This window comes from Babylonia areolata, chromosome 14 (genome assembly GCF_041734735.1).
Source record: "Babylonia areolata isolate BAREFJ2019XMU chromosome 14, ASM4173473v1, whole genome shotgun sequence".
NCBI lineage: Eukaryota > Metazoa > Mollusca > Gastropoda > Neogastropoda > Buccinidae > Babylonia > Babylonia areolata.
Window position 1 is genome coordinate 32,053,358 of NC_134889.1, and position 25,395 is coordinate 32,078,752.

Sequence of the window (25,395 nt, forward strand, 5' to 3'; positions counted from 1 at the left end):
TCCGGTCACATCCGGCAATACGAAAAGTTTGCTGACGAACTTCAACAGCTGTTTGTTTACATGAAAGCATTATAAAGTGTTACTTTAGCCATGGGTCGGTCTGTGTATTGTGATGAAATTTCACAGGCCTATATCGAGTCTTTGATCAAGAAAGGTCGCTGGCATATCGGCCTAATTGTCGGCCAGGTAATTGGTTTTGGGGAAAGAAAAACTGCGAGTGCAATAGAACTTACAAATCATCTTTTGTTTGCACTGTTTTATGATCTCACTTTGTGTACCGCCACCTCCTCCCAATACACACACACACGTACGCGCGCGCACTCCCCACACCATACCTCTCTCTCTCCCGTTCGCCCCCTCTCTCTCTCCCTCCCCACCCAACTGCCTTTGGTGTGTATGTGCTCGATGTTGGCGACTTCCGATGTTGGATGCGCACAGCAGAGGAATGCTACGCTACCTGAGATAGGCGCATCCTAGTATCCCCCAGACTCGCCCCATGCTTCTCAGTTCAGTCACTAAAAACTGATCAACATAACACTGGCTTGTGCAACCTGTGCCAGTCTTGTTGAATCATCACCCAGCAGTACCAGTACACGCCCCATCACAAACTAACACATACCACCACAGCTTTTATTAGACTGGGGTTAGACCTTGCTCCACCCCTCCCCAACAATAAAGCCCCTACGCCTACACCTACCCTGAAACAGTCCAACATGCTCATAATTATACTGTGCCAATCACCTGTGTTGAACCCCAGTAGAAACACAAGCACACAGACTCGCATGCATGTAAACATTTTATCACAATTTGGAATAATAATTATTCATACCATACTACCTATTCAAGTTTTCAACATGTATAGTCAGCAAAATTGCAAAACATTCTCTCTCTCTCCCTCGCTCTCTTTCTCTCTGTGCCAGTGTTATCTGCATCTGGGTATGGTTGATGTGATAAACATGTGTTTGTGTGCAGCTTGTTGCATTCCACTCCAGTGATAAAATGTATTCAGTCATTTTACTCATAGTAGTATAAATTATTAGATATAATTATATGTATACTATACACTTAAAATTTCAAGTTACTACCACTAGTACTAGTACTACTATTAGAATTAATACAACCACAACTGCTGTTACACTTACAGTCACAGCTGCAGCAACCATTGCCACCATCATCATCATCATGGTTGCATTCACTATTAGCATGTTGTGTGCAGCTATCAGCACAGAAGGACTTTGTCGTTCTGCTGGCGAGGACGCCTGAAGCAAAAGATGATGAGGTGTGTGAGGTGTCAGAAATTGGCAAAGAAGAAGAGCTGCCTTCAAAACGAAAGACCTCCAAGCCTTTCCCTTCATCTCTTGATTCAGCTGATGATTTGTGGGTGGCCACACACGCCAAGCAAGTAAGTAACTTCTCTTTTTCTTTTTTCAACCGTGAAATAAGATATATATGATGCACAGCATGTGTATTGTATATAACTTCATACGCAGTACATAAAACTTTTATATATATATTTTTTTCTACTAATACCAGACAATGAATAAAACCCCTTGCTTTGGGAGGTGTATGTCACATGCTGTAGGTACAAATTCCCCAAACCTGTGTTATATGACCATCACTATCACCAGTATCGAGCAATAATGAATAAAGTACATTACTTTTGGTTTTCCTTTATCCACCCATGCATGTTCTTCATACAAGCTTGGGCAGCAAACATAGATGATAGTGCACAGTGTACAGCTGGTTTGTCCATTGATCTGTTTTGATCAGCCATTTGATTCTGATGTGCTCAGATCAGCACCCCTACACATACATGTATACAGTCATTCTACATGGTCATGTGTCTATACAAGGACAGAATTCAGACTGGAGCCATTAGATCTTGAAACATTACAATTCATGTTAATTGAAAGGGATGTGGGACAGAGAGGAGCGAGAACAATAGGGGTTGGGTAGGGGAAGAAGACTGGATTTGAAAGTGTCTTAACTGTACTTAAGATGGACACTTCCTATAGACAGTTTGGTCACCATTTGATAATACCACAGTATCCTCTGACACACACAAAAAAGTTGATTAAATATTTATGAGGGCATTCCCAGTCCATGGCCAATGTTATTGTGTGTCCAGCAATGAGACAGAGGACAGTGGCATGCACTGATGTAGCACTGGTCAGCTTGATAATGTCTGAAACTTTGTAGCACCAGCTGGGAGATCTTTTTCACGTTCTCTTGATTACACAGAGGACTTGAACTTTGGACCCAAAAACAAGAAGTCAAAAGACTACCCACTCATTAGCTATCATGCTGGTTGCATGTTTCTTTATGAAGGACATGTGAAGTTTTAACAGGTCGACAAAGCTTTAAAATAGAGTTTTAATTACACATACTTAACCGTGACCCAACTAGTGCAGACTCCGGCAGGGGTCTGACATTCCTGCCCCCTGCCGGAGTCTGCACTAGTTGGGTCACGGTAAGCATGTTATTTAAATGTAATTTTAGATAGAAAATTTCCTAATTGAAATGAAAGTAAGTAAAACCACCAAAGAAAAAGGTGCTGTGTGTTTTTGATTAATGTCTGATAAGCTTTCGGTACAACATAAGTGTCCTTACCATCATCATATGTATTGCATTCTTTTGTGTGTGTGTGTGTGTGTGTGTGTGTGTGTGTGCAGGTAACGAGGATGCTACCTGGAGGCCTGGATGTCATTGGGATTTTTGTTGTTGCTCCATCTCACATCCTGAAGGATGCTTCTGCCAAACTGCGACAGGTGCTGTTATTGTAATCAGCAACTGTTAAAAATGTGTCTGTTGTTTTTTTTATACTGAAACCTATTTTGATAATCATATCCCCCCCCCCCCCCCACCACCCAAATGAAAAGATTTTCTGTATCAGCAGAAGGGCAAGCCTGTTTAAAAGGGAGCACATAGTTAGAAGAGATCTGAGAGACACTGCAGGCATATACAGGGTTCATACACCTGGAAAAAGCCTTGCGTAAAGTGAGAGAACCGTTTTCCATGGCTGTACTTTGTGTTAAAGTCTTCCAAAAAATCTCTCTTGCCCATCAGTCTCTTGGAATTTTATTCTGTTAAAGATCCTTGACCAGTGCTATTCAACAAAGAGCTTAACACATTTAAAAAAAACAACAAAGGAACAAACAGAAAGAAATGAAAATTCAGTATCAATTCTGGGATGTCCACCAATCTCTTTCATGAGAGGTGGAGCAGATGAATGTGGTTTTTTTTTGTTTGTTTGTTTTGTGTGTGTGTGTGTGTGTTCCGTTTTGTTTTGTGTTTGGTAAAGAAAATTTTCAGTCTGCTCTGGAAGATGGGAAATTTTGTTTGGTCTCATCTGTGGGCCCCTGCGTGTAGCAGTCAGGCACTTGGAAACACAAGCAAGGAAACCGTTTTTGTAGACAAAGAGACTTTGTTGCACCAGTGTTCAGAGCCATAGGATAATTGTCGTGGTGTTGTTCACATACTCATCTTTGTAGAACTTACTGCGCCACCGCACTCCACCAAAGACTGAAACATAATGAATGCACCACACTCGCAAAGCAGCGAGTTAATAAAGATAAAAGTGAGGGGTATTGATGGATGGATGGACTTTAGATGATAATTATTGTGTAATTATTTACATAAAATCAAATAAAACAAGAGAGGCAAGGCCTTCAAGACTCACTTGTGATAAATTAAGTCCCCTCGCATTAATTACAGAGTAATTTCCCTTTTTTACTATCTGCACCAAAACGTTTGCAAAATAAATAAAAATTCCATGCTTAGCAAAAGAAGTTCCCATTTGAACAAAAAATGATAAAAATGACTGCTCTTGTTGTTGTGTCAGAATATGAGATCAAAGTGCCAAGTTTAGAGAATACAAAAAATATAAATATAACAGTAAATGCAGTTTGCATATAATTAGGCTTCTTTTTAATTTTTTTTTGTGCCCATCCCAGAGGTGTGATATTGTTTTAAACAAGATGACTGGAAAGAACTGAATTTTTCCTATTTTTATGCCTAATTTGGTGTCAACTGACAAAGTATTTGCAGAGAAAATGTCAATGTTAAAGTTTACCACGGACACACACACACACACACACACACACATACAGACAACCAAACACCAGGTTAAAACATAGACTCACTTTGTTTACACAAGTGAGTCAATAAGCATTGATAACATGTCACCGTACTCTGTCCTGCACTCTGAAAAGTTAGCAGACCAAGGGATACAACATGGTAGTGCCTAAAGTTCAGATCACAGGTCCACGACAGAGAGCCCTTTTCTTGTCTGTCTGTCTGTCTGTCTGTCAGAATGTATATATTATAATATATCACTACCTGTCTGTATAATATATCATTATCTGATAACCTCCGTCATTCTGATTCCCTCGCATCTTTTAAATCTCGTCTCAAAACTCACCTTTTCCCTCAGCAATAAGTTCAATTGTGGCAGGTCCACTTCCTTTTCGTTAGGTGTGCTTGACCATGTGTGTATACATATGTATGTGTACATAACTACCTGCATGTATATGAATGTGTATTGTGTGTGCGTGTGTTTATGTAAGTTTGTGCCTGCCTGTGTGCGCGTATGTGTTAGGGTAGCTGTTAGATACACATGTATGTTAAAATGTATGTGTGCAGTGTGTGTGTGCGCGTGCGCGTGCGTGCGTGCGTGCGTGCGCGCGTGTATGTGTGTGTGTGTGTGTGTGTGTGGTCACATTTTGGTGTGTGTATGTAACATAGATATAATGTTTTATGTTAACAAAAGCGTTTTTGTAAAGCACCTAGAGCAGATTTCTGGATAGTGTGCTATATAAGTATCCATTATTATTATTATTATCTCTGACTTTATTTCTGTCTCTTATTGCCTCTGTCTTTGTCTCATCAGTTAGTATCATCAAGGTTATAGTTGTATATTATGCAGTGGTTGTGATTGTGTATTGATAAGTGGCTCTAGTTTGTATGTTATTGAGTCCCAAGTGGCATATTAGTAAGTGGTTATAGTTTGTGTATTATTAAGTCAAGTGGTATGAATCCATCCACTGTTTTCCTCTTCAGCAGGTGTCATTGATGGGGTTATTTTCATTCTTCTTTTCATTTGTTAACTTTTCTGTCATTCCTTTTTTTACATTACTCATTGATCTTTCGTTTCATTTATTAGTGCTGTCTTTGTTTTCTTGCCAGGTGTTTGTGGGTGGTTGTTTTTATACATAATATACAGTTTAATCAACTCCGCATTTGTAACCGACACAGCACGTCACTCCTGCCCCCCGTGCTGTCCACCTACGATGTTTCTTCGAATTCTCATTGGGTCCTCATGCCCATTCATGGACTTTACACGTCTTTGCACAGCAACTACACCTTTCTTGCTGTTTCTCAGGCTATTGGCGACTGAACTTTGGGGTTCTTCATCCCCCACACACGGAAAATTTCCTATTACAATGTGTGATTGTATACTGGAGGAAAGAAGCAAATCTAATGTCTCACCATGCACACTGGTGATTGTAGACATAATCTATTTTTTAGTATACTAGATATGTACTTATGTTTGTGGTTTTCAGTTGCTGTTTGCTGTGCACCTATCAAATTACAATGTGTGATTGTATACTGGAGGAAAGAAGGAAATCTAATGTCTTACCATGCACACTGGTGATTGTAGACATAATCTATTTTTGATAGATATGTACTTATGTTTGTGGTTTTCAGTTGCTGTTTGCTGTGCACAAATCAGTCACAAAAAACGTGCCTGCAACTTCGGTTGACGCTGTAACAGACCGGATTATATTGCAAGTGGATTCTCTGTCCAGCAAGTAAGCAGGAGTAAATATATAATTATATATATATATATATCATATGTGGTAGTCAGACATTCTTTACACAATATCCAGTGCAACAGCAGCACACTTTTGAGATCAGACAGCACTCAGCTCTAAATTGATTTTACACGGTAAAGAGGTGAAAGGTCCCAGTAGCCTTTTATGGCCATGAGTTCAGATTACCGTGTATTGGGCTCGGCATAGGAAGGCAGGGCTCAGTCCTTTCTTTCCGCTGTTTTTGTCTTCTTTGACGGAAGGTAGGGATGCCCATGGCAATCAAATCAAATCAAATCAAACAGAACAGAACTCCTGCCCCCAGTGCTGCCCACCAATGATGTTTTTTCGGTTTCTCATTGGGTCCTGCTGCTGATTCATGGGCTTTACACAAGTTTGCACAGCAACTGCACCTTTCTTGCTGTTTCTCAGGCTATGTGCCACTGAACTTTGGGGTTCTTCAACGCCCCACACTTGCACACAGAGAGCCTTTGCCAAGGACACAACACCATTCCAGAAAGTGGCCTCGGGGCTCTGATCACTGGTGAACACTGAATCAGAAGTCCATCAGCTACTCTGATCAGAAGTCCATCACCTACTCTGATCCCTGGTGAACACTGAATCAGAAGTCCATCACCTACTCTGATCACTGGTGAACACTGAATCAGAAGTCCATCAGCTACTCTGATCAGAAGTCCATCACCTACTCTGATCCCTGGTGAACACTGAATCAGAATTCCATCAGCTACTCTGATCACTGGTGAACACTGAATCAGAAGTCCATCACCTACTCTGATCACTGGTGAACACTGAATCAGAAGTCCATCACCTACTCTGATCCCTGGTGAACACTGAATCAGAAGTCCATCACCTACTCTGATCACTGGTGAACACTGAATTAGAAGTCCATCAGCTACTCTGATCACTGGTGAACACTGAATTAGAAGTCCATCAGCTACTCTGATCACTGGTGAACACTGAATCAGAAGTCCATCACCTACTCTGATCACTGGTGAACACTGAATCAGAAGTCCATCACCTACTCTGATCACTGGTGAACACTGAATCAGAAGTCCATCACCTGTCTAGTTCTGCCTTGGCTCTTTGAACACAGAAAATAAATAATTCATGGTTAATTTGTGTATGGAGAAAAAAAATTGACACAGTTTCTGTGCTGGGATGGTGAGTGATACTGAAACTGTGGGTTTTTCTTTTACAAATTTATTCAGTTCAGTTCAATTCAAAATACTTTATTGTTTGCTTAAGCCAAAACAGATATTCTCATTAGGTTCACTTAAAATTCAAAATACTTCATTGTTTGCTTCAGCCAAAACAGATATTCTCATTAGGTTCACTTAAAATTCAAAATACTTCATTGTTTGCTTCAGCCAAAACAGATATTCTCATTAGGTTCACTTAAAATACCCGTCAGCAAAAATCGAAGAGAAAAAACGAACAACTGACACTCCCTTCACTAGTCACCCTGCACACATCAATTATTATGTAAAAAGAAAAACATGTGGGTAAGATACTGTTACATTATGATTTGGAGTGAAACAACTGTGTGTGTGCTGTGTTTGTGTCTGTGCTTTTGTCTACCAATATGATACCAGATTTGCACATGAGTAGTCATCAGTTTTATTTTGTTTGGCTTTACTGATAGATGTTTATCAAAAAAATTTCTTTTTGACTGTGTGTGAGATTATTATTCACTTTCACTGTAGCTTCAAAAAGGTTATAAAAGTTTGATCATTTTATGGAGAATGATTAAGGTTTGTTATTTCTATATGTCGTAAGAATTGAATTGACACAAGTTGATATTTGCTGTATCTTTCTTTGTTCTCCCCCTCCCGCCTCCCCCCAGCCCCAATCCTTAAAAGATCATTTTGAACATGTTTCAGAATTGTCTGCAGTTCCTTAGATGTTGCTAACCAAAAGGTATGTGGGTGATGTTGAAAACTGTGTGTGTATGTACATGTGTGTGTGTGTGTGTGTGTGTGTGTGTGCATTTTTGTGCACATGTGTGTGCTTCCTTATGTCTGTCTGTCTGTCTGTCTGTCTATCCGTCATGATGTAGATATATCTGTTTATCAGCATTGTTTGCTGCTGATGAGAGTTTCTGCTTGTTAACTCATTAAGACGTCTTGCTATAGCGCATATTCTTGAAGCTCTTTGCGCTGCTTGTATTGCATTTACCTTGTTTGTATACACCACATGCATGATACGTGCTTGTCATTTGTAACTGGTTGCACACTGCCTCTTCCCTGTCCCAGGTTATAGGGTGGGCAAGGAAAATGAACTTCAGTGAAGACTATTTCATTTTGAAATAACCAACAAATCTTTATCATGTGGGGTTTTTTGTGTTGTTTTTTTCTGTCATGATATTATTTATCTACCAATATGACAGATTTGCACATGAGATGGTACTTAACCTATTCAGTCCTGGGGATTGTACAGCCTTGGCGGGATTCCATGCCATGTTGATGGGGGAAAAAAACGCAGAATGCCACATAACACTGACATGTATTATTGGATATTTAATGTGCATATTTGACCTTCTGCATGCATGCATATGCTCACAAAGGGAGTTGAGGCACTACATCATCTCTGCACATTTTGTTGACCTGGGAGGTATGGAAGAAATCCCCACCCATGCTAACCCAGTTAGCACTGCAACCCGGATTCGAATCCTGGACTCTCAGATCAAAAAAGTCCAACGCTAAAACCACTCAGCTGATTGTGTCCTCAATTCAAACTTATGCGTTGCTGAAAAATGCACTTATGCATCCTGGATCATGATTACTTACGAAAAAAAAAAAAGAAAGAAATTTTTAGCTTAAAGTTTAGCATTGCTGTCATGATGTGGTGCCGTTTTGTTTCAGAGCACCCCTCGTCCCGCGGAGTGGCGCTACTCCAGTGCCACCAGGTGGCTGCGACTGGTGTCGTCAGTGGCTGTGGATGTGCTGGTACCTGGGGCACGCAACGAGACGCTACAGAAATCTATGCAGGTGAGCAACAGCGGTTTGTTTTTTCCCCCTTTATTATATTGAAGAGAAGACTATTGTAACGTTGTTGATTCTTATTAGTAAGAATATTCAAGTGTAAACACGAACAAAATAAGATGAATGCAGAAAAGACATTGGATATCAACGTGTAGTTGTGTATTTATTGTCACTGGTTTAAGAGAAAATTCAATTATCAGACGGACATGAATGCTTGCACATGTTCAGACACACACACTCCAACACACACATACTACACACACACACACACACACACACACACACACACACACACACACACACACACACACACACACACACTGCACACACACACACACACACACACACACACTACACACACACACACACACACACACACACACACACACACACACACACACACACACACACACACCCACACAGTTGTTGTTTTTTTAATTGCACCATTGATTCCTTCACACAGTTCTTATTATTCTCACGAGCTTTCTTCTTCTTTCTGTAAGTTATGGCTTGTGTGTATGTATGTATTTAATGTTTATTATAAAGGGCTTTGAGGGCCCTTTAAGGGAGGAAAACGCTTAACAAGTAACCATTATTACTGTTACCATTATTATTTCAATGTTTATTGTAAAGGGCTTTGAGGGCCCTTTAAGGGAGGAAAACGCTTAACAAGTAACCATTATTACTGTTACCATTATTATTTCAATGTTTATTGTAAAGCAGGTTGGTTTTGAGCTCCCTTTAAGGGAGGAAAACACTTAACAAGTAACCATTATTACTGTTATAATTATTATTTCCATGTTTATTGTAAAGCGCTTTGAGTGCCCATGAACTAAGTTAAAGGGAGGAAAGTACTCCACAAGTATCAATTATTATTATTATTTCAATGTTTATTGTAAGCGCTTTGAGCGCCCTTTAACCCCTAGGCTGCCTATATGACGAGATAACTTGTCAGTGCAAGCATGTACGCTTCGCTGCCACAATGACGAGATAACTCGTCATCGAAATATTCTGACGTTTCCCTGGTTTGCATTCAGTTCGTTGACAAAATTACCGGCAGCTTTAGATTGAGGAACCTTTCTAGATTCTATTCATAGCTAGAAACACCATCTACGTCATGAGGCAGTCCTTTATTTGAACGTTTTGGTTGGGTTACTGGCCGCAGTGTTTGCCTGACTCCTCCATTATTATTAGTAGTAGTAGTAGTTGTACGGTTTTGCTGTGTTGTGGGTGGCAGCAAGCTATCGCCCCGTTCTGCCAGGACATCATGAAGAGCCTGACGCTGGTGGGGGGGGAGGTGAGGGAGAGCACGGAGCTGCTGGCCACCTTCAGCGACAGGAAGAAAGGGAAAGGGAAGGAGAGAGATGTCAGCGTCAAGGACACCTACCATGTGGACTTCTTCATGCCTGTGGTCTGTTGGGTTTGGTTGGTTTGCAGTGTGTGTAGGTGGCTGGGTGGAGTAATAGGGGAGTGTGTGCGGAGGTGGGTGGGGTTAGTGAGGAAGAGCATGGCCGTCTTCCCCGAGGGAAAGAAATTGAAGGGGAAGGAGAGAGACGTCTTGAGTCAAAGACACCTACTGCATGGATTTTCAGCTACCTGTTGTGTGTGGTTTATTTGAAGTGTGACTAGAATAGAATAGAATATTTTATTGTCCTAAAACCTTGAGGTTTGTAAGACACAATTAAACGTAAACATGAGCATATTATGAAAAGAAACATTCATGAACAAATTTCACCAGCCTCGGCTGTAATTCTTTTTGTAAGATCAGTTCGCCAGGCTTGGCATTTGGACGACATATATTGGTTAAGAATCTGTTTCTGTAAATATTGTATTTTACACTGTTGTCTAAAAGATGGATCTCATCTTGTAAACTCTTACAGCAGGTATCACACAGTCTTTGCTCTTGTGTGTGTATGTGTGTTCGGGGATAAGGGAGAGCATGGCCACCTTCCCCAAGGGGAGGAAGAAGAAGGGGAAGGAGAGAGATGCTGGAGTCAGAGACACCTAGCATATGGATTTTCGATTTTCGCAGCCTGTGGTCTGTTGTGTCTGGTTCGTTTGAAGTATGTGTCAGAATGGTTAAGACGCTTCATCTGCCAGTACAGTGTCTGTGAGGCTCTGGGTTCAAACCCAGGTTCTCGCCCTTTCTCCCAAGTTTGACTGGAGAATCGACGGGCGCAATAGCCAAGTGGTTAAAGCGTTGGACTGTCAATCTGAGGGTCCCGGGTTCGAATCACGGTGACGGCGCCTGGTGGGTGAAGGGTGGAGATTTTTACGATCTCCCAGGTCAACATATGTGCAGACCTGCTAGTGCCTGAACCCCCTTCGTGTGTATATGCAAGCAGAAGATCTAATACGCACGTTAAAGATCCTGTAATCCATGTCAGCGTTCAGTGGGTTATGGAAACAAGAACATACCCAGCATGCACACCCCCGAAAGCGGAGTATGGCTGCCTATATGGCGGGGTCAAAACGGTCATACATGTAAAAGCCCACTCGTGTGCATACGAGTAAACGTGGGAGTTGCAGCCCATGAACGCAGAAGAAGAAGAAGAAGAGACGATAAACCGAGGTCCTGTATGCAGCACGCACTTGGCGCACTGAAAAAGAACCCATGGCAACGGGAGTGTTGTCCTCGGGCACATTCTGTAGCAAAAATCCACTCTAGCCTACACAAATGTATGTCCATGCACTCAAGGCCTGACAAAGTGGGTTTGGTTATGCTGCTGGTCAGGCATCTGCCTAGCAGAAGTGGTGTAGTGCATATGGATTTGTCTGAATGCAGAGACACCTCCGAGGAAAAGCAATAGAAAGGGATGGAGAGAGACGTCAGCGTCAAGGACTCCTACCACGTAGATTTTTAGCTGCCTGTGGTCTGTTGTGTGTGGTTTGTTTGAAGTCTGTGTGTGTGTGTGTGTGTTTGGGAATTGGGGGAGTGTGTGTGGAGGTGGGCAGGGTTAGTCTGTTGTGTTGGGTTTGTGGGGTGTGCGCGCGTGTGTGTGTTGTGTGTGTGTGTGTGTGTGTGTGTGTGTGTGTGTCCATGATAAACTTTAACATCAGCATTTTCACATTCACAACAACTGGCATAGAAACAACATAGTTGGCAGGATGGTATGTAACGAATAAGACCTTTAAAGTCACTCCTTTTATCATGGTATGGGAAGCAGGGTGAGAGGTCAAAGGTCAAGGTCATTATTTGGCAGTAATTTTGTAAAGCTTGGAAGGTACTGTATCCTACATCCAGTTTCAATCCAACTTGGTCTTGTGACTACTGTATCCTACATCCAGTTTCAATCCAACTTGGTCTTGTGACTACTGTATCCTACATCCAGTTTCAATCCAACTTGGTCTTGTGACTACTGTATCCTACATCCAGTTTCAATCAAACTTGGTCTTGTGACTACTGTATCCTACATCCAGTTTCAATCAAACTTGGTCTTGTGACTACTGTATCCTACATCCAGTTTTAATCCAACTTGGTCTTGTGACTACTGTATCCTACATCCAGTTTTAATCAAACTTGGTCTTGTGACTACTGTATCCTACATCCAGTTTTAATCAAACTTGGTCTTGTGACTACTGTATCCTACATCCAGTTTTAATCCAACTTGGTCTTATGACTACTGTATCCTACATCCAGTTTTAATCCAACTTGGTCTTATGACTACTGTATCCTACATCCAGTTTTAATCCAACTTGGTCTTGTGACTACTGTATCCTACATCCAGTTTTAATCAAACTTGGTCTTGTGACTACTGTATCCTACATCCAGGTTTTAATCAACTTGGTCTTGTGTCTACTGTATCCTACATCCAGTTTCTAATCAAACTGGTCCTTGTAACTACTTGTATCCTACATCCAGTTTTCAATCAAACTTGGTCTTGTGACTACTTGTATCCTACATCCAGTTTAAATCAAACATGGTCTTGGTGACTACTGTATCCACATCCATTTTCAATTCAAACTTGGTCTTGTGACTACTGTATCCTACATCCAGTTTCAATCAAACTTGGGTCTTGTGCTTTGTATCCTACATCCAGTTTTATCAAACTTGGTCTTGTGGACTATGTATCCTACATCCAGTTTCAATCACAACTTGGTCTTGTGACTATTGTATCCTACATCCAGTTTCAATCCAACATGTGTCTTCGTGACTACTGTATCCTACATCCAGTTTTCAATCAAACTTGGTCTTGTGACTACTGTATCCTACATCCAGTTTTAATCAAACTTGGTCTTGTGACTACTGTATCCTACATCCAGTTTTAATCAAACTTGGTCTTGTGACTACTGTATCCTACATCCAGTTTCAATCAAACTTGGTCTTGTGACTACTGTATCCTACATCCAGTTTCAATCAAACTTGGTCTTGTGACTACTGTATCCTACATCCAGTTTCAATCAAACTTGGTCTTGTGACTACTGTATCCTACATCCAGTTTTAATCAAAGGTGGTCTTGTGACTGGTTTTGGGCACAGCATGATCCTCTTCTTGTTCTTCTTCTGCGTTCGTGGGCTGCAACTCCCACGTTCACTCGTATGCACACGAGTGGGCTTTTACGTGTATGACCGTTTTTACCCTGCCATGTTGGCAGCCATACTCCGTTTTCGGGGGTGTGCATGCTGGGTATGTTCTAGTTTCCATAACCCACCGAACGCTGACATGGATTACGGGATCTTTAACGTGTGTATTTGATCTTCTGCTTGCATATACACACAAAGGGGGTTCAGACACTGGCAGGTCTGCACATATGTTGACCTGGGAGATCGTAAAAATCTCCACCCTTTACCCACCAGGCGGTGTCACCGTGATTCGAACCCGGGACCCTCAGATTGACAGTCCAACGCTTTAACCACTCGGCTATGGCGCCCGTCACAGCATGATCCTAAAGACATTCAAAAGTCTGAGGTCAAAGGTCAAGGTCACAGCCTGGCATCTGCAACTTATAGGTAGCATTTCTGTGTGCAAGAGAGAGGAGATCCATATAGTCTTCAGTAAGCTTGGTACAGCAATCGGCAGTGGTGAAAACAAAACCTGTCAAGAGAAACAAGGCCGAAGGTCCAGGTCACGACATAGCGTATTGGGAAAACATAAAAGCATGATGGAGCATCTCTCTCTCTCTCTCTCTCTCACGCACACTCACTCATACTCACTCTCTCTTTAGGGAGATGCAACGGCATTCCATGAGAGTTATGGTTATGCAAGGTTTGCATCATGTCTGTGATTGGGGATGAGTTCCATTTTATAATAGAATGCCCTGAGTATGATCAGTTGAAAAAAAGGTATGTGCTTAAAAAATATATGTCTCCGAAATTGGCTAAACATTTTTGCAGTATGCTCAAAAAAAAGTTATTTTAGCCGTAAGAAAGTTTAAAAAATTTTGTAATGTTGTCTAGATACTCGCTTTCACATTTAAAGACGTTTGTGTTTTCTCAGCTTCCACGGTCTGTGTGACGCTGTTGTGCATTTGGCACGGAGTCATTATTTCGTGGAAATCCTACATACTGCTTCCTGGATATTCAAAATTGGATGACTCTAAATAAGTTACAATTGAACGCGGACAAAACTGAAGCAATGATCATAGGAACTAAACAAAAACTCTCTTCCATTACAACTAATACAGTCAAACTTGGCAGTACATCCATCCCTCTGTCCACTTCAGTCAGGAACCTCGGCGTTGTCCTTGACAACACACTGTCCATGCAAACATTTATCAATCAGACATGTCAATCCTGCTACTGTCAACTGCGGCGCATCAGTTCCATCCGGAAATATCTGTCCACTGACACAACATCTAGACTTGTCGTTTCTCTCATTCTCTCTCACCTTGACTACTGTAACTCACTATTGTCTGGTTTGCCTGCTTCATCCATTCAGTCCCTTCAGCGCATACAAAATTCTGCTGCCCGACTCGTCCTCAGAAAGAAAAGATCTGAGCACATCACTCCTCTTTTGCAACATCTCCACTGGCTCCCTGTCTCACACCGAATAAAGTACAAGATCAGCACTCTATGCTACAAATGTATTCACAAATCAGTCCCTTCCTATCTCTGTGGCTGCCTTCACCTGTACACTCCATCTCGCTCGCTACGATCAGCTTCGGATCCACTCCACTTACACATACCCAGATTCAAACTCTCGACTGTTGGCCACCGTTCTTTCTCTGTCTCTGGACCTTGCAATTGGAATGAACTTCCTCTTTCGCTTCGTCAAGTCTCCACACTCAGCTCTTTCAAGTCTGGCCTTAAAACCCACCTCTTCCCAAAATAGCCTCCCTTCCCTGCCTCTTCCTTGTCTTTTTAGGGTTTTTTTTTCAGTTTTAGAGTTATGCTTGCGTGAGAATGACTGGTGCGAAAGCGCTTTGATTTGTTTATGCACAAGATTTAGCGCTATATAAGTACCATTATTATTATTATTATTATTACTCGAGTAGGTAGGAGTGAAAAGGATGATTAAAAACCTGAAGCTTGGTCACTGTGTGTGTCCAGCAAGCGTCTCTCCAAATTCCGCAGCCTGCGGTCAAGGAGGTGACGAAGTTGATGTCAGTCCGAGGAATCATCACCTGCAGAGCGTTTGTTCACTGGAAGGCCACCGTCAAAGAGGCTGTGGAGGTAGTGTGTGTGTGTGTGTGTGCGTGTGTGTGTGTGTGTGTGTGTTTGTGTGTGTGTTTGTGTGTGCGTGTGTGTGCATGCGTGTGCGCGTGTGTGTGTGTGTGTGTGATTGTGTGTGTGTGTGTATGTGTGTGTGTGTGTATGCATGTGTGTGTTTGTGTATATATGTGTGTGTGTGTCTGTGCATTTGTGTGTTTATATGTGTGTGTGTGTTTGTGTATGTGCACATGCTTCTTGAGTGTGTGTCAGGGGAAAGTAGAAGGGTGGTGGTGGTGGCAGTAATTGTTTAGTTGTAGAGATTTTCTTTCTCTCTTTTTTTTTTTTTTTTTTTTTTTTTTGTAGGTGTGACACCTAATCTGCATTCTGTGTTTTTCTCAGATGCTTGTGCATACAATATATATGCATACAATTTGCAACATACAGACACAAAGAAACACACACGCACACACACATACACATACACGCAGATGCACACACACACACATATACACACCTCGCACGTATATGCATGCATGCACACACACACACACACACACACACACACACATACACACACAGACACACACACTGGTTGAGGCTGCCAAAAAAAGAAATGGATAAATAAGCGAAAAAAGCAAGCAACAGAATAAATCATAAAATGTACCCGTTTTACACTCTCACACTTCCCCAGGAGAGAGATGAGCTCGAGTCAGGAGATTGAATGTGAATACACCCATGGTTCCACACACTCACACACTAACAGATATAGAAATAGATCTCTCTCTCTCTCTCTCTCTCTCTCTCTCTATATATATATATATATATATATATTTATGATATATATATATTGATAGATAGATAGAAAGAAAGAAATATGTATATATGTATACAGTGTATATTCTGTTCATGATTTGGGAAGCAGAGAAAAGGTAAGAGTGGAGTTATGGCCCAGTGGTAACACGTCCACCTAGTAAGCGAGAGAATCTGAACGCACAGGATCGAGTCCCACACTCCGCAGTAATCCCCCCCCCCACCTCCCTCCACCAGACTCCACAGCGTGGATGCTAGTCCTTCAAATGAGAGGGAGGTCACACAGCAACTAAAAGAGTTGTCCTTGCAAAATATACATATATTTTTTTAATGAAAAATCCACTTTGTTTTAAATACACTTTGCAGAGGGGAGGGGGTGGAGGGAGGGGGGTGGCGAAGGAGGGTTAGGGGGGGTGTGAGTTTGAGGAGAGCAGCCTGAATTTCACACGGAACTCAGAAAACTCTGTTTTGAGAAAAAGATGAATTTAATACAGTACAATACAATGCAATGCAATGCAATGCAATGCAATGCAGTGCAGTGCAGTGCAATGCAATGCAATACAATCCAATGCAATACAGTACAATACAATACAATACAATAAAATACAATACAATACAAGCCAGACTTTCACACAAAACCCAAAAAAATCATTGTGAGAAAATGAGTAATTCAGTACAGTACAATACAGTAGAACAGAATTCAATATAATACAATACAGTACAATAGAATACAATACAATACAATACAATGCAGTGCAATGCAATGCAATACAATACAATGGAGTTCAATGCAATGCAATACAATGCAATGGAGTTCAATGCAATGCAATACAATGCAATGCAATTCAGTGCACTACAATACAATACAAGCCTGAATTTCACACAGAAAACAAAAAGAATCTGTGTGAGAAAATGTACAATACAATACAATACAATACAATACAATACAACACAAGCTTGAATTTCACACAGAACACTGAAAAGTCTGTCGTAAGAAAAGAGCAATACAACACAACACAACACAACACAGCACAGTACAATACAGAACAATACAATCAGTGTGATTAAGAGCACCTGTCTTGATGTGCAGGCCATAAAAACGGACATCGTGCGCAGTCTGTGCACCAGGTGTGAACTGCTGAGTGAAGATTTGGAGCTGACTGACGAGGGCAGTGGTAGGTCTGCCTTTTAGCTTTTGAAGTGTGTGTGTGTGTGTGTGTGTGTGTGTGTGCGTGTGTGTGTGTGTGTTGTGTTGTGTTGTGTGTGTGTGTTGTGTGTGTGTGTAAATATAAATATATATATATATATTTTTTTACTCTTCTTGTTGTTATTTTGTTTTTGTGAGTACATATGAAAACACATCCATCATGGTTATGTGTCTTATGTTAAGGCCAGACAACTACAGTCAAATAACGACTTTTTTTCTCTCTAACTATATCTGTCTCTCTCTCTCTCTCTCTTTTTTTTTGTCTGCAAGGTGTATCATCACTTGTGAATCACAAAAAAAGTGTTATCTTAGATTTCTGTGAATACCCGTTGCTATGGAAACAAATCAAAATGGCCGCCAAACAATGTATCAGAGAAATCGGGTTTGTGGTCCATGTGGTGCATGCAAACATTTTTTGTTATGTGGACTTGATACACATTGACATTATCTTCCTTTTCACATGAGATTGTGTTGATTCTTTAATTATTGTATTTTTTGTGAATTTTTAAAATTTTGGGTATTGCGAAATCCTCAAAATTTACAATGGGTAAAAGATTGGAACCGTTATGAATTAAAACCCGGAGAATATTTTCATACATGCTCATGACAAAACTTCAATAACAGGTTCTAAAACAATCATGCAAAGTCTCATGGTTGTAGGTTTACTCATCATTGAGCAAGTCCAGTGTATGTTGTCAAGGCCAGAAGCTTGACCACTTGCGTCAGATTTGAACAAAATAAACACTTCCATGATTCAGCAAGCAATCTTTATTGGCAATTTTTTTTCATTCTTAAAGACACCTTTACAGTGGAAAAACTTAGGAGAAGAGATGTTCAAAAAACCCAAATCCTGAAAAATCATCATTTTGGTCTCATTTGCACTGCCTTGCCCCCCCCCCCCCCCCCCTCCCTTAAAAGTTAGAGATGAAAAATCCCATAGCCTTTTATACAATACACAAACTTTATTGTCTATACTTTGGTACAGAGATTTTCTTTTTGGCAGCAGCACACGTCCAACATAAGAAGAAAACATCAAACAAATAAAATGAATTAAATGAATAGAAAATAAAAATAAAAAGATAAATTAAATGGCACCAAATGGAAATAGCTATATACAAATATACAGGTTACTGAAATTTACGTGCCTCTCCATTTCAGTCAGCCAAACCGCATTGCACATCTACACACACACACACACACACACACACACACACACACACACACACACACCACGCGCGCACACACCACGCGCGCGCGCACACACACACACACACACACACACACACACACACCACGCGCACACACACGCACACACACACTCTCTCTCATCCCCTCTCTCTCTGTCTCTCTCTTCACAAGAAATGCAACAACAAAGATCATCCGTCGGGGCACTGAATTCATATCGACTGTGCCAACCACTCAAGGTCTGGTGGGGAAGGAGAAAGTACTGGCGACTGTGGGATTTGAACCAGTGGGGCTCAGTCTCTCGCTTCCTAGGCAGAGGCGTTACCACCCGGCCAACACTACACACATGGAATAAAATGCAGCAAAAAAACACAGCACACAATATAGTAATAGTATTTTAATTTATGAAGTGCCTTTCCGTGTGAAACATGCTCAGTTGCGCTGTACAATGTAAATATCAATGTTTAAAACATGCATTGAAACAGTAAGATGAAAAAAAGAAAAACTCACATGCATAGCCCTTCCCAGACAGCCAACACTGAGGCACAAAATTTATCCACACACACACACACACACACACACACAACAACACACACACACACACGTACAACACACACATACAACACACACACACACATATATGCAACACACACACACACACATACAACACACACACACACACACACACACACACACACACACACACACACACACACACAACACACACATACAACACACACACACACACACACACATATATGCAACACACACACACACATACAACACACACATACACAACACATACAGCACACACACACACACACACACACACACACACACACACACACACACACACACACACACATACAACACACACACACACACACACAATCATCACACTCACCACACATATCACATGAAAAAGCCTATAAAGAAGTGCTGCTCCCCGCCCCTTCCCTCCCGTCTCTCTGACAGCGATAGAGTTTCGCCAGCTCTACGACACGCCGGTGCGAGTGTTTGCCAGGGCCAACACCTCCGGGGCGCAGATCTGCGACTACATGTTCCAGGACGAGAAGAGGGAGGAGGTGGTGGAGAGAATTCAGGAGTTGCTGGACATGACGGTCACGGCGGAAAGCCTGGAGACCACGTGTGAACATCCTGCCAGTGAGATTTTACAATACAATACAATACAATACACAATACACAAACTTTATTGTCTATACTTTGGTACAGAGATGTTCTTTTTGGCAGCAGAAACATAAGAACATGGCAACATAAGAAGAAAACAACAAACAAATAAAATGAATAAAATGAATAGAAAATAAAAAGATAAATTAAATGGCACCAAATGGAAATAACTATATACAAATATACAGGTTACTGAAATTTACGTGCCTCTCCATTTCAGTCAGCCAAACCGCATTGCACATCTACCCACACACACACACACACACACACACCACGCACACACACACCACGCGCACACACATGCACACATACACTCTCTCTCATCTTCTCTCTCTCTGTCTCTCTCTTCACAAGAAATGCAACTACAAAGATCATCGTTCATTTTGTTGTTGTTGTTGTTGTGAGGAAGGTGGCAGAATGGTTAAGACGCTCAGCTGCCAATACAGAGAGTCCGTGAGGGTGTGGGTTCGAATCCCGCTCTCGCCCTTTCTCCTAAGTTTGACTGGAAAATCAAACTGAGCGTCTAGTCTTTCGGATGAGACGATAAACCGAGGTCCCGTGTGCAGCACGCACTTGGCGCACTGAAAAAGAACCCATGGCAACGAGAGTGTTGTCCTCTGGCGAAATTACGTAAAATGAAATCCACTTTCATAGGTACACAAATATGTAAGCATGCACTCAAGGCCTGACTAAGCGCGTTGGGTTATGCTGCTGGTCAGGCATCTGCTCAACAGATGTGGTGTAGCGTGTATGGATTTGTCCGAACGCAGTGACGCCTCCTTGAGAAAGTGAAACTGAAGAGTGAAACTGTTGTTGTGATTGATTGAATGATGAATGATATGAATATTTATCTAGCGCAATGAGATCTCGGGCGCTTTGCACATACACACTTACACAGCCTTGTGACATTTGACGTGTATGACCGTTTTTGTTTGTGTGTGTGTGTTGTGTGTGTGTGTGTGTGTGTGTGTGTGTGTGTGTGTGTGACTCTCAGGGGAGAACGACTGGGTGACGGCCTCTCACTCTGAACACAGTCTCAGCACCTTGGCACAGGACACGGTGAAACCCGTCGCCACCAAATCCAACTTCTCTACACTTTTTGGTAAGACTTTCTTTCTGTTTGCCATTTGTCTGTGATCTTTTTGTAGTTGAACTCATTCAGTACGACCAGTCCTCTCTTCTCCTCTACACAGACCCCTCGGATGTCCAGTGGGTGTCTAAATGACCCAACCTTTAGCTTCCGTCGTCAGAATTGTGGTATTCTTTGTCAACATTCACGTCTTCAGTATAAGAGCGTCCGGCTTGCAATATTTTGATGATGGTAATTGGGATGAAACGCTGTTAACGTTGTCTCTTTTGCCGTTCGTATGGAGAGAGTTAACGTACGCTGTTCTTTTTTTTTCTTCTGTTTTTGTCAACATGGATAGTTGGTCAAGTGAATGGTTTGTGGAACGTGTGTGTTGTGGTTTGTATGTGATTAGTACGTGTGTGCTTGTTTGTCACTTTTTTTTTTTCAAGCACAGACGTTGATAAAGTAAATGATTAATGCAAAGTTTGTTTGTGCAAGTTTCTGGTCAGTGTGTAATTTGTGTGTGTGTGTGTATGTGTGTGTGTTGGTTTACAAATGATGCAGAGATCCTGTTTGTACACTGGATCAGTGTCTCAGTCGCCACGTGATGTATATCTGTTCTGTTGTTTAGTGGGCTGCAGTCCTAACTTCCCTTTTACCAGTTGACGTGTTCCCACTTCACTCGTTCCCAATCTGCCTGTTCCTGATTCGCCTGCCACAAAACTGGTCATGCTGGTGTGGCTGTTACAGTTCGTCTACATACAGACGGGCGCAATAGCCAAGTGGTTAAAGCGTGGGACTTTCAATCTGAGGGTCCCGGGTTCGAATCACGGTGACGGCGCCTGGTGGGTAAAGGGTGGAGATTTTTACGATCTCCCAGGTCAACATATGTGCAGACCTGCTTGTGCCTGAACCCCCTTCGTGTGTATACGCAAGCAGAAGATCAAATACGCACGTTAAAGATCCCGTAATCCGTGTCGGTGTTCGGTGGGTATGGAAACAAGAACATACCCAGCATGCACACCCCCGAAAGCGGAGTATGGCTGCCTACATGGTGGGGTAAAAACGGTCATGCACGTAAAAGCCCACTCGCGTATATGCGAGTGAACGTGGGAGTTGCAGCCCACGAACGCAGAAGAAGAAGAAGAAGAAGAAGTCTACATAGAGATTTGATGTTCCGTCCAAATGCTGAGAGAGACTTTCACCCAAATCGTACAGTTTTCAGCTTCTCCGAAAGTTCTTGTTTGGGGGGCGTCTGTGAACATTCCTCTTTGTTCTGTTGATGATTTGAGTATTGATAGCTGTCAATAAAGATACTGTAAGTAATCATCTGTATACAGAGTGTGTATGTGTGTTTCTCTGTGTGTGCATGCGTGTATGTTTTGCACAGAGAGAGAAAGAGAGAGAGGCTGAATAGGCAAAATAGGAATGGCGGGTAGGCGAAACAGGACAAAGAGTCAAATTCTCAAGAAGCCATTGGGGGTGGTGGCAGGATTGCAGAATAGGTGTGTCTGGAACAGGTGAACGGGTACTCGCTCCCAGCCGTCGGCAGGTTGTAACGTGATCTGATCCAACACTGCTGGTGGCATATTTTTTTTACAGTGTTACCAAATAATTGTGTAATTGATTTAGCAAAGTTCAGAACAACCAACATTGAACAGCCTGTTGATAATCGGTGTTTCGAAAATTTACCCAGAAATGAAAGAATTTGTGATAAGTGTTCCACAAATGATATCGCTGACGAGTTTCATTATCTGTTTCTGTGTCTCTTTTTTGGTAGCACCAGAAAAAACGTTTACCTACATATTATGGAACCCTACCAAACTCCATTAAATTCCACTTACATTTTATGAAAAAGATAAAAGAATATTATTAGAACTTAAAGCCTTCCTTTTGACTGTGCAGATCTCTTTTCAGCAAAACTTTGTATATTGATAGTGAAAATTACATTTATGTGTTTCAAAGGAAATATGGATTGTGTTTGTTTGCTTGTGTGGGCTTTTTGTGTTTGTTTGTTTTAAAAAAAATTTCTACATCACTCTTGTTTTTATAAGGTGTGTGTAAAAAGATGTTCATGTCTAACGGTTCATTGCCCCCACAGGGCACACAGAGATGCCAACTGTTATGATTTCGCCATATTTGTTACACTCAGTCGCAGTTTGTTCCAACGTTATGCCAACGTCAGAATTGTTCCGAGGAGTTCATTTCCGCCTACATAGCATGGTCACATGCTTTCCTGTCGTGACGTTACCCAGACGATCTTGACTTATTGATCACGAGGCCAGGGCAGTCACTACTTACCTTGGTCTCACATGATGATGATCAGCTGATTGCGTGCGTGTTTACTTTGAAACAGCATTGAGTGGACCAGTCAGCTTAATTGAAGCAGTTACATCGTGTTGTAGGTAGGCCCAGCTGTTTGTATGCCTTGTTGATGAAATGTACATTTGCTGATGTGGTTCGGAGTCTGAGTGTTCCTACCAGATTCGAAATGTTCCTACAAAATTTCCTGATTGTTCTTAAAAACACTGTACAGAGGTTGGCTGGCATCTCTGCAGATGTGGCGTAGCGTATGTGACGCCTCCTTGAGTAACTGAACTATTTGTTTCCTCATGTGGGCTTTTTGACTCACTTGTGTAAACAAAGTGAGACTATGTTTTAACCCGGTGTTCGGTTGTCTATGTGTGTGTGTGTATGTGTCCGTGTGTGTGTGTCTGTCCGTAGTAAACTTTAACATTGACATTTTCTCTGCAAATACTTTGTCAGTTGACACCAAATTAGGCATAAAAATAGGAAAAATTCAGTTCTTTCCAGTCATCTTGTTTAAAACAATATTGCACCTCTGGGATGGGCACAAAAAAAATAAAAAAAGAAGCCTAATTATATGCAAACTGCATTTACTGTTATATTTATATTTTTTGTATTCTCTAAACTTGGCACTTTGATCTGATATTCTGACGCAACAACAAGAGCAGTCATTATTATCATTTTTTGTTCAAACGGGAACTTCTTTTGCTAAGCATGGAATTTTTATTTATTTTGCAAACGTTTTGGTGCAGATAGTAAAAAAGGGAAATTACTCTGTAATTAATGCAAGGGGACTTAATTTATCACAAGTGAGTCTTGAAGGCCTTGCCTCTCTTGTTGTGTTTGGTTTGGCTTTTTTGACATCCACTCTTGTTATTTATATGGTGTGTATAAAAGACGTTAGTGTGTAATGTTCAGTGCCTTCAGTGGGCACAGGAAATAACTTCTTGCCTTGGTTTGCCTTGCCTTGCAGGTATAGTGGTGACTGTGGTGGTGGCACTGGTGGCAGCAGTGATGTCTTACGTCTTCATGGAGAAGTCATAGAAACTTTGCAGCCCCGTCGCAGCGGCATCAGTGACCGTCGACATTCTGGTGGTCCACTTCCTACTGGTGAACTTGAGGCACCAACCTGTCGTCAGCGACGGCATGAACCGCAAGTCCGCGGCACTGGCAGGTGTGAAGAGTGACAAAGAAGAATAACAGACTGACAAGAAAATCAACAGCGCCTACTAGAAATGTACATTTTTTTTGCTAGTGTAATGAGGAATGATGAAAAGTGCTGTTCGTGTTTAAAATTTACGCATTCGGCTGAATGGTGCTGTGTCAAATTTTGGTGTGTTGTATACGGGCTCAGACTGAGATTCAATATCCTGGGTTTTTTTTGTTTTCTGTTGTTGTTGTTTTTTTGTGTGTGTGCGTGGGTGGTGGGGGTGGGATGGTGGTGGTTTGTTGTTTATTGTCTTTTTTGTGGGGGGGTGGGGATGGGGGTGGTTTTAACATTCCCGATATGTGGAAGTGGAAATATATAAATGTGTTGTACAGAATATTTGATTTAATATCAAAGTTTAACTGTGTCATTTAAAAATCGCCAACATAACAAGGTAAAATAGCACCACTCTCTGAAAGAGGACAGAAGTTTTCACTGGGAGACATTTTGTTGTTGTTTTTGTCAGAACCATGTCCACAACTTCCCCCTTTTTTTAGTTCTATTTTTCCCCTTTTTTCTCCAACCTTTTTGTGTGTGTGTGTTTTTTTTTCCTTGTGAGGCTAGGTGCATATGAAAACATATCCTAAAGTATGAGGGGGAAAAAGTGCAAGTTAAACACAAGTGTTGTACGATACAGTTCCCAACCTGTATGGATTTTACTTCATTTCACACAGGTATCTCTCGTACAAAATGTATAACAATGTAGGCAATGATGTATGACATGTAACAAGTGGTATAACTATCCTGATTTATAATACAGCAGAACACTTTAGACTTTGTGATAATGTTGTGCATTAGAATAGTGTTTTAAACAACCTTTTTTTCTTTTTTTTTTTCAAACAATGATTTTTCCAACATCAGTTCTTTGTCATTCCTTCCAGGTTTTGACTGCTGCATCATCTTCAACACGTCACAGCTTAAACACATGCAAAGAATGTGAATGAAAATAAGTGCTAACGTTGGGGCTTGGATTCACTGCATTTCTGTTTGTGATCACATTTTGTGTGTGTGTGTGTGTG

General features: G+C 41.4%; 1 protein-coding gene across 1 annotated transcript; it reads left to right on the top strand.

The window, feature by feature from the left end:
• On the top strand, positions 1-24,584 carry LOC143289586 (protein odr-4 homolog). The gene is made up of 12 exons (XM_076598619.1): positions 1-186; positions 1,217-1,402; positions 2,673-2,768; positions 5,707-5,810; positions 7,712-7,748; positions 8,693-8,818; positions 10,050-10,223; positions 15,302-15,424; positions 17,304-17,388; positions 19,581-19,769; positions 20,788-20,895; positions 24,143-24,584. Exons 1-12 carry the CDS (start codon positions 91-93, stop codon positions 24,211-24,213), a joined length of 1,395 nt encoding a protein of 464 aa, XP_076454734.1. The 5' UTR covers positions 1-90; the 3' UTR covers positions 24,214-24,584.
• Positions 24,585-25,395: the final 811 nt, after the last annotated feature.

Bases quoted from the DNA above. Each gene is read 5' to 3' on its own strand.
- LOC143289586 (XM_076598619.1), top strand. From the start codon at position 91: ATGGGTCGGTCTGTGTATTGTGATGAAATTTCACAGGCCTATATCGAG. The intron at 187-1,216 runs GTAATTGGTTTT...TGTTGTGTGCAG, and splicing joins TCGGCCTAATTGTCGGCCAG to CTATCAGCACAGAAGGACTT. The intron at 8,819-10,049 runs GTGAGCAACAGC...TGTGGGTGGCAG, and splicing joins CGCTACAGAAATCTATGCAG to CAAGCTATCGCCCCGTTCTG.